Here is a 10,720-nt window from a genome sequence, read left to right as displayed (position 1 = left end):
AGAGTACGCGGGAGAAAATAGTTTAGGGTTTTTTTTTTTTTTTTTTTAATGGTGGGAAAGTCTTACCTTCACCAGAACGAGCCTGTCCTGATACCGAGGGGGGTGGGGTAGGTTTAGGGGGGAAGTCCGACATCATGCCTTGTAACTTGTTCCTGCGGTTCTCTGAACTCGGCAAGAGGAGAGAGACACAAAACATCCAGTCATGCAGAGAGGCGGAAGAGGCCAACACACGGACAGATGAGAGACAGACCAATGCAGACAGACGCAGAAACAAATACTTCATTCTATAAATACACAACATACACTCACACAATATGAAAAAGATTCCTTTTACGGGAGGATGAATCAAAAAAAGCACTGGGCTACAGTGTAAATGTGACTCAAAGAATGAAATGTAGAAAGAGAAGGCAGCATGCGCAATACCCTGCGTTATGACCCTGGACCACAGACAATACATCTACAGGCAGAGGTGACACTACACAGCTCTAAAGAGTCACAGAGTGACAGCTCGTGAAACAGGACAGAGAGACAGGTGGCTGGGAAAAGAGGTTGGTTTTATTGACAAGAAGAGATGCCAAGACAGTGAGAAGTAAAAGGTCAAAAGGTGAACGAGGGCATACTTTACAGTCCCTCCACGTGTTACGAAAAGATTATTTAGGACGAAAAGATTATTTAGGACAATACCTTACGGTGGGAGGCAGAAGGACATCAGCTATGCTGCATAATGCCATATTATCGAAGCAGTCTACATTACAGTAAAGCTGTCTTTAAACAGGTTTTATCAGTTGTTAACTTCCCTACTCAGACCAAACATTACAGTTTTGATAAGCTATCTTTGGTTCAAATATTTCTCCTCACAAGTTTCATCTGTACATGACCATATCTAATAGGTACATATATTTTCTGTGCTATGACACAGCTCTCTGCTTCTATAGCCACCTACACATTCTCTGTACAGTAAATCTCTTTCTACTTCCATAGCACTGTTTATTTATTTATTTTTTTATCAGTATGCCACTCACTGATGCATTATTACAAAGACTGTCAGATTTAAAATAGCATATCCTGATTAAGATCATTACAAGAGCCGAGTCAACCCCTGCTCTGCTTTGTGCAAGAGGTCTTTGTCAGAACCCACTCTGTGCAGTGCTGTATGGATCAGTGTAAAGCTTGAAAATAAACAATCACAATGTGCTATGATGTGTAAATTAGGCCATGCCTGTAAAGGGTGATTGAGACTTGAAAGTCTATGAGACTGATATCTGCCAACAGAATTCTGACAATAATTATATAAGCAGTATAATTTTATCAGGTGAAAAAAATTATGCAGGTAAAGTACCGGTATATAACAACAGGTATGGAAAGCTCATAGATAGTAAAGTAATTTATTCAAGACTAGAACAACAAAGAAAAAACAAAAAACTGGATTTTTGTTTCACTCATCCATTGTGTGTTAAGATGTTAGCTTTGGGTTGCAAACTGCGGGTACTGCTGGTGTCAACACTATTCGCATCTGTGGAGCAGAGAGACAGTATCTGCTTCCACAGTCTCACCTCTTGATCTGCTCCTCTATCTGTCTGACCAACATAGACTCTCCGCCTGCCCGGGGCTGAGGCTCGGGACAGGCTTCACCGGGTGGGGGTCCGTTAGCCTCAGGGCTGCTTCGCCCCAGCAGGGAGCGCACACGCTTAGACCGCATGTCCAGGATGGTGTCTGAATAACCCACTTCCTCAAGATATCTACATTTGCAGGAAAAAAAAGAATCAATATACACCCACATCTATATAAATTAATCATTCAGATCTAGATTACAAGTTTAAAACCAGTGATAAAGTACTGATGGATAGGGTCATGGGACGAAAGTAAAGCCTTACTTCCGTAGTAGCTGACGTCCTTCCTTCCAGGACATCTGATTGGCTGGCTCAGAGTCTGACTCAGCTGGCCCATTGGGAACTACAAAAAAAAAAAAAGATTGGTCAGTAGTGGTGCTACAGTAAGGCATGAGCAGAAACTGAAAAGCAGAATCTCTGGAAGTACAGCAGAAGGTAAAGATGCAACAGCAGTCAACAGTACAGTATTTCCAAATAAAAGAGCATGTAACAGTTTGTTTCAACATACGAAGGTCTGCTTCAGTCTCTGCTTTCTTTTCTCCAGGACTCTGGTCGTTTCCTGTCTTCAGCTTCTGGTGTTTCGCCCTGCAACCCCACAAAAGACCACATGAGGGCAGCACGACAAGTGCATATAATTAAACCTTGCACTGTCAAATCACTATGCCTAAACCATAAACAGCATCAAGTTAACAGACTGGATAACACATGTGAGGAGAGAGTGACAGGAAGAGCGAGTTTCCTGGTGTTTGCATTACCTCTCTTGTTTGAGGGCGTACTCCAGCATTTTGATCCGCCTTACCAGGTCCTGTTTCATATTCTCCTGCCCTTTCCTCTCGCCCTGTAGGAATGCCACTTGAGCCTGAAACACACACACATTCACAGAACGGTAAGGGCCGTACAAATTACGTTCAAAATAGGCACACACACATGCCACAGCCGCAGATATCAGCACACATAAAAACCAAAAATCAATTCAAACTGCCATCAAGACTCTAACTTAAATGTATTAGACAAAAGAAAAGCACTTCATATCAACAGAGATCACAAGCAACGACCGCAAAGGGAAAAACTTTTTATGTGACAAGCATAACAAACATGACTTCTGAGAATCCCGACGAGTAAAGTAGAGGGTTGTGGAACAGGGCTCTTATTTTTAACTTCACCTAACCGAGGCCTCACTGTGCATCCACAGAGGGGGAAAAACAAAACCAGGCAAGTTCAAATACCCTCTTTTAAGACACATCCTTCCTTTGTGTGCTTCCCCTTTCATTTTCCGTCCGGTTCCTTCATCACTGAGCTGATAAAATCCTTACCTTGAGGAAAGTGACATTCACAGCCGCAGTGAACATCACAGGTTTAAAGGAACTATGTTTAACAGGGGAATAATTTTTCAGCAAAACTGTGGTTTATACCTGGCAGTAAACATCCTGCTCTCCTAATGGCTGAAGGAGAAAAATCCTAGTGTTCCTAGAAGTAGGTTAAGAAAGGTCTGGCCCCTTTTCTGCTCTCTGGATTTGCATATAGGTGACTGTATCCACACTAGTTTTGCAGTTTCATTCTCTCTCTCTTGCACTGAGGCATTAGTACTGCTTGTTTTGCAGTCCATTTCTCCTCTGCACACTCCTGTCTGTGTCCACGAGTCTGCTCCCACACACATATGCAACTCTGTAAAACTAGAACAGTCTAAAAACACTGTCTCATGGGGCAGGCGCTCAGTCTACTTGAGAGGGTAGTCAATCAACCAGGAAGGCACACACACACAGTCACGTAACCAGCTAGGAGGGCTAGTGGAACACAGCATAATCTGCCAAGCAAACCCTACTACTGCTGCTGAGTAATCCAGATTAACGCTATGTGATTTTATATGCTTATCTGAGAATTTTGGAGATAACTGTCAAAGCTTGCATGTCACAAATGCAAGCACAGTCGAAGGGGTTGCGAATTGCAGGTCATTTTATGTAGTTTATACTTGGCCTAACCTCAGAGGAGCAGTGAGGTGCTTAAAATAAGCCCAGTAACTAATGAATTTAATGTTTTGTGTATCGAGCACTGAAAGGACATATCGAGAAACACTATGGTCATTTAACAAGCTAGTAAGACTGGTGAAACAAACTCTGCTTAACCTTATACAAACTGTTGTATAGCTAGCCAGCTGAGCATTTCATTTGTAATGATGCCAGCGTTGTGGAGTAGTGAACTACATGAAATTAAACTAGGAGTTTAAATACACATTGTAGGAGGTTGCTGGCTTGCAAATATGAACTACATTCATATGTGCATAGGGATTTAAGTCGTTAAACTACTATTTTGCCATTTTGTATAGTTAACTACTGAAACTACAAACAACTTGGAAAAAGGAATGGATTTATTTTGTAGTTTTATTTTACCGAGCTGCATGTTGAGCGGCTTTTCAGCTTTGGCAAGGATATTTTCAGTGCCAGACAGAACGGCGTGTTAAATAAGGACTTTGAGAGACAGCTCATGGGTCACACAAACAAGAGAGTCTGACGAATAAAGAGAGAGGCTCTTTATTTAGACTAGTGTTTGAGCTGTTCTCACTGTCTAAAAAGGTGCAAGGTACATTTTTTTCTTTACTGTATTAGCTGTAGTCATATAACACAAAATCCACAATTGTTTACGACAAAACTGTCATATTCCTTGCGGTTTTGTCTCCGTGAAAAGCCCAGGGCATGTTTAGGTCTCACGTAGTAAACTCAGCTGAGTGGCATTCTTTTGCTGGCATGTGACTTTTTTGTATCACATTTACATTGTCGGTCTGATCATTTTTTATACAGTGTAGTTTGAACTACTTTTTCTAAGTAGCTTTTGTTAACCAAAGTCGATTTCTTCCTAGAGCAGCTTTGCTGTAGTTCAACTTTTTCAAGTAACTGGTAGCTTGCAAAGCCACGCTTTCAGTTTAACTTCCCCAACACTGGCAGATGCTATTCTGTATTTGTACATTCACACAAGTACAAAAGCTTGTTGCCATGTAACATAATGTTACCAATGCTAAAAGACAAACCAGGCACAGCTTGGCTGTTGTGCACAGTAGACAGTGCCACAGTAGTTAAGAGGTCCAGATATCAGAGCCAGCATGTATGTTACAAACAGCTAAGAGCAAATGGAACACAGCTTACATTAAAATGAGATCTTCAAAGTCACAGTCTGTTCTGATACCGTGGTCTGCTGCAGGTCATCAACTTGGGTAAAACCAGTTAAATTCAACAGAAGGGCAGAGTGGCAGTGTTTGAATCAGTAGCTTACTGGTGAGTGAAAACACCAGTGTCAGCTCAACCTTGATACAGTCCTGCTTAAAAACCTAATGAAAGGCTAGGAGCAACGATTATACTATGGCAACTACTGCAGCTGCAGTAAGGTAGCTGCTGAGCTCTTCACTTTATACCTGGCTCTTATGTAGGCCTAAATGGTACTGAAGGGAACAGTGATGCAATGGCTTAGCTTAAAAAACAAAAATGTACACACTCAGTCTGAATTAAACTGTTTGAATCAGAAAAGTACTTCGTAATTTCCACCTCTAACTGGAATGTGTCTACTTCCCTCTTAAGGGGCAGGGCATGCATTTCTACTCCTACTCACACAGACAAGCTACAACTTGCTCACACACAGATAGCTATCACAACCCTGTGCACCAGTGTCATGTTGTGTTCCTACTGTGGAAGGACAGGCTGCCACTCAGTGTTATAAGTTAATGGTTATAGGTAAAACAGTGAGAGTATTTTATAAGATCTAGTTATTGCACAAAAATAACAGTCAAAGCTACAAATTATCCATCCATCATCTATACTGCTTATCCTAATGAGGGTCGCGGGGGGCTGGACTCAATCCCAGCTGACTTTGGATCAGAGGAGGGGGGCTGGCTGCAGGACTGACATGTAGACAGACAACCACACACACTCACTTCTACGGGCAGTTTAGAGTCACCAGTCAACCTAAGCTGCATGTCTTTGGGAGGAAGCCGGAGTACCCGGAGGGAACCCACACAAGCACAGGGACAACATGCAAACTCCGCAGAGAGAAAATGCCCGGGTCAGCCGGGACTCGAACCTGGAACGTCTTGCTGTGAAGCAGCAGCGTTAACCACACCACTGTGCTGCCCCAGCTACCAACTACTACATGATCAAAGATGTTAGAGCAATCCTTAATAGAAGTTTGAAAAAAAGCCATCCACATAATACATCAGATCATAAAACTATAATAAACTCTCAAGTTGGTGCAAACTGCAATTTGCATCCCCTGGTTTCCTCTTCTTAGGTAGCGCCATGCTCACGTTAGAGTTAGAAGTTGGCGATGGCCGAAGATGACTTCAAAGGCACAATGCTGAACACTCACTGAGGTAAAACAGATGCTCAGTGTAACAGGTCAAGGCTTAAAGGAATCACTGGAGCTAGTTAACATCTCTGTTTATGAGTCTACCATACACAGTGGCCCTAAACATCAACATAAATCTACAACAAAATGACTTGAAACAGAGAATATGTGCCTTTCGGAGCAGCTCAGTCAGAACCCATCCAAGTAGAGATGTTGTGGAACGAGCCCCAGACAGTCGCTCACACCACTCATCCTAAGAACATGTCTGAGCTGAAGTGGCTCTGGACAAATGGCCCAAAATCCCTCCTAAAGGTAGTGCAGGTTGGAGCCCCAGCTGCTGCGAGGGCTTGTTTGAGGTTACTGCTGCCAAATGTTTGTCCAGTTATTAAATCCAAGGGGTCACTCACTTTTTCCACCAGCACTATGAATGTTTAATGGGTTTGTTCAATAAAGACAGAGAAGATTTTTTTTATTAACTTAGGCACATTGTGTCCATCTTGAGACTTAGGTGAAGATCATATCACATTTTATGACCAACCCTTTCCAAAAGGGTTCACATACTTTGTTGCCATCATATCACTTGTTTACCAATTCATTTAGCTCTGAAGATGTTTGTTTTCACTTACACTTCCTTTCTACACAATACGCTAACAAAAAACGCCTACCATTTTTACATTTTTTTATTTTTTTTTGCTCTCACTGCTTACTGTTATTCTGCCCTTTGCCACGTTCAGACTGGAACATGCTTGTTTTCACTTGTGTGTGGGACTCAGGCCAACAAGTGAGACAAACAGTGCGTTCACTGGTTATCAACGGCCGTCTTATTAAAAGTCAGACACCTAAAATAAAAGCCAAAACAGAAGAGACAGTCACTACAGTTGTGCAGCAGCTGGTCAAAAGACATTGTAATTAAACTTAAGTAAAATGTTCTATTAAAACTAACCCATGCTGACGAATAACTAAATTATTAGTTTGTCTGTTGTGGTTATTTACTTTGTATTAAAGTGGTAAACCTACAAGGTTAAAGTACAAAAACAGTGATGGAAGAAGTACTCGGATTGTTTACTTAAGTAGAAGTAACAATACCACAGAGTAGAAATACTTTTAGAAGAAAACGTCTTGCATTAAAAATGTTACTTAAGTATATTTTAAGTCCCAAAAGTAAAAGTACTAATTTTCACATTAATGCGTATCATATTCATGGATCAGAATCATTGATGCATTATTGTGTTCATCACATTTAATGTTGCAGCTGGTAAAGCTGGAGCTTTTTTTAAACTACCTTATATTTTTATATTTTGAATTACTGCTGGGTAGCTTGTGAGTTTCCCACTGAAGATCAATAAAGCCTTATTGTTGTACTGTACTTTGTTTTATTCATCTGATTCCGAAAAGTAATTACTAAATAAAGTTAGCCAATAAATGCAGTGGAGTAAAATGAACAACATTTGCCTCAAAAATGTAGTGAGGTCAAAATATGATTTAGCAGGAAAATGAAATTACTAAAGTTCAGATACCTCAAAATTGTACTTAAGTGCAGTCCTAGAGTAAATGTAGTTATGTACGTTCAACCAGTGTAAAAAGCAACGTTGCAGCGAGTAAACCTGCTGCGTCATCTGATCTCCTTCCTGTGAGTTGGTTCCCCCCCCCGGCCTACTGCGCTGACCTTTTCACAGTTTGTTGTAGCCTGGGCGGCCGACACATTTAGCCCATTCTGTCAGCCTGTCTCTACTAGCTGCAGAACAGGGTCAAGGGCAGCTCTCCTCCTCCACTGGCCACCCTCCCTCTTCGCATCCCTACATCCCCATGAGACAATCCAACAAGTAGAGCAATGAACTTTTCTGGAACTGTGTGTGTGTGTGTGTGTGTGTGTCAGTGAGATTTAACTGGAGGCTTGCTGCCTAAGTTTGATGACAAGATGCTTGGTAATCATAGTGAAGCCAAAAATACTGCATGCCATGAATGCGCTCCAATAAGAGAAGGAAAAAGATTTCAGAGGAGGAGCCAGGAAAGAAACAGAGAAATACAATAACATGAAAATAATTACTTAAGGAGAGATTAAAAATTTAAACAAGTAAACAAGAGGAGTGCTGCAAGTCTGCATGGGCAGGCGGCATGTACTGTAGTAAAGCAGTACATATGGATGTCATGTGTGTCACGGCTGAGAGGCCCCTGGGCCATAATTAACATGAAGTCAACACTAACCTATTGTACAAAAATACTGAGATGGTTAATAAAATTAAACATCTGAAAATGAGAATTATGCAAAGAGGGACAGATAAACGTGTCCCGAGTAAGTGTAGTGACTTGGTTTGACGCCTGCTAAGGCCACCACCGCCTGTCCCATGGTCGGCCTGGGGTGTTCCACCTGGCCCAGAGCAGGGGAACTCCATCATTCTTGGCCTGTCACTTGAGACATGGCACCACAGGTGGCCTTTCATACTGAGCACTCTCCGAGACAGCACATGTTACACTATCACAGAGAAGGGCTATGCAACAAACACAGATATCCACACTGTTACACATAGAGCAACATTTTCATAAGCTCTGTCAAATACTGGTGATGGCTCTGCTTCATTTGTTTTTGCTAACTAAGATCTTGTGTTCAGCTCCTTTATTAAACATATGCAGGCCATAAAATGTCATGTGTAGGCAAGAGGAGCTAAATATTCTATGGACACTTGCGCAGTATGTGGCCAACTATACAGGACACGGCCCAGGGGCATGCTAACTGGCATGAATAAGAGCCCTGTGAGAATGTTGGCAACAAAAGCCAGAGGCATGTGGGTGTTAAAATGTAAGCTAGGTCAATTTGCCTGTTTGGCACTCCAGTGAGCCGCTCTTTCTCTCAGCACAGGACGTGGTGCTAACTGTACCCGTGAAGCCAGACCGTGTGCAGCAAGTAGCCTACACACAAACAAACAAAGTTCCATAACAAGCATCAATGGCATGTTGGATATGGCGCTGGCCTACGTCTGACTTCAATTTCCACTTTTTCCCACACACGCCAATAAGAGCAGCAAGCACAGCCAGTTTGTTATTGTTCATCCATATTTTATCAAGCTCCTGTTTTAACTACATCAGTTAGAGTTGAGGGCAAAGTGGGAAGCAGAATGGCAGGAGGGAGGCAATTTTTATTTTATTTTATGTTTTTGGTCAAGCTCATGAACTTCTGAAGATCTGATTACATGCCAACTGTGTTTATAGGAAGAGACCACATATGGGTTTAGGAATGAAAAGATGAACCGTTTTTCATTCCAGTTGCAGAGCAAAAACATTGTGTGCTTTCCTGGCCTTTCTTAATCCTGGAATAATTTGACAAGTAAGTACAACCTTAAATACTTGGCCTCATTCAGTTACACACATGCATGAAGAATGGTTACATAGTCCATTTCTGTAGCACTGACTCTAGTCATTTCAAAGTGATGACCTGTAAGGTCACTAGATCGCTTCTCTAATAAAAAGTCAGACAACACGTGTGTTTCTAAGTGGTGGGTCATTTGATATTGTCTCTCTTAAATATTCAGCCAGAATCTGCAAGCACTAGCCACACGTTTAGTTGTGGATTCGATGGTACTTTACTGACAATAATTAAGACTGTCAAAAAAGTGTGAAGATGCTGAAAACCACAACCACATGACACATTTATCAGTCATGTTCAAACACCACAGCACTGACTCATCCATGTGTGTGTCAGGCCTAAATTTAAAACATTCATTTCTTTTCAATGCCACCAGATACACAGACGCAAACTTTACTGCAAACTAACATTATTCCAGCAATTTCACTACTTCACAGTATGATATGATTTAGGACAAAAACTGCTAATGTTGAGAACAGAAGCCTTGGTCAAAGGTTACTCGAATCATTTCCTCTCACTTGCCATCAAACCATTTCTCATTATAAAGTGGCACCTTCTTAAGTTGAGGGCACAACTTTGACAGCGGGTGCTCAAATATCCATCGTTCTCAAAAGCAGTGATTTCAACATGAAGTCACGGCAGTGTAATGCTGTCAGCATCAATAGGACAACCACAGATTTGTCCCCAAGGAGCATGAAAACCCAATAACCATCTACTTACACATACATAACAAAACACAGCCTATCTTAAAGGAGTCTGGTCAAGGCAAATATTTGATGCATAATTATCAAGGACACAAGGTAGGCACACCTATTTACCTACCTTTTTCATTGCTGGGTAGCTTGCTTGCTTGCTTTTGTTGGCTGCTATAGACCTCTATTGTCTAGTGAGGTGCTCTATATCTTGAAATACAACTGATTATGTGTTCATTTGAAGGCTGAAAGGAAAAGATGAATGTATTCTGAAAATACTCGTTATTTGATGTTTAAATGCTACTGGTGGCTGTTTGGCTCTCGGTGGTCATCAGCTGGAGGTCACAGAGTCCCTGTGTTTTCATTTACTGTCTAGTAATTACACGCCCTGGTTATCACAAGGTGTATGGTTAGCCCGTTAGCATCCTGTCATCCTGAGACTGACTGCGGGGCATGTGTAAGCTACTGTCACAAAGCCGCACCAAAGGAGCTTCTCGCAGTGTCAGTCCTGGCCATTATTTGGGTTAGCATTGCAAAAGCAGGAAAACTGTAAGGAAATGTTACCCTGAGTTCGTCTCTTTCAGCCTCCCAGCGGTATTTCTCGGCCTGGAAGCGTCCCCACTCGTACTGGATGAAGTGCAGGATCCCAGGAAGCGTCATACCCGAGTCCCCGTCCTGCGGCTCCCGGGGCTGTGACGATCCGGGCATGCCCCCCGCTGCTGCTGCTG

At 42.0% G+C, this 10,720-nt stretch overlaps 1 protein-coding gene across 1 annotated transcript in view; it reads right to left on the bottom strand.

Moving 5' to 3' along the window:
- Positions 1–10,714, bottom strand: part of strn4 (striatin, calmodulin binding protein 4) — a 26,637-nt gene extending 15,923 nt beyond the window's left edge. Inside the window, exons 1-5 of the mRNA XM_020623198.1 lie at positions 10,557–10,714; positions 2,366–2,469; positions 2,119–2,195; positions 1,875–1,953; positions 1,554–1,739 (exon numbers count right to left, since the gene is read on the bottom strand). Coding sequence (XP_020478854.1) covers positions 1,554–1,739; positions 1,875–1,953; positions 2,119–2,195; positions 2,366–2,469; positions 10,557–10,700 — 590 coding nt within the window. The 5' untranslated portion in view covers positions 10,701–10,714. The remainder of the gene's footprint in view (positions 1–1,553; positions 1,740–1,874; positions 1,954–2,118; positions 2,196–2,365; positions 2,470–10,556) is intronic.
- Between the last annotated feature and the right edge of the window lie 6 nt (positions 10,715–10,720).

Source organism: Monopterus albus, unplaced genomic scaffold (assembly GCF_001952655.1).
Source record: "Monopterus albus unplaced genomic scaffold, M_albus_1.0 scaffold293.1, whole genome shotgun sequence".
Classification (NCBI taxonomy): domain Eukaryota; kingdom Metazoa; phylum Chordata; class Actinopteri; order Synbranchiformes; family Synbranchidae; genus Monopterus; species Monopterus albus.
The sequence above is the reverse complement of the archived record's forward strand: the minus strand, read 5'-3'. Positions and strand labels throughout refer to the sequence as shown.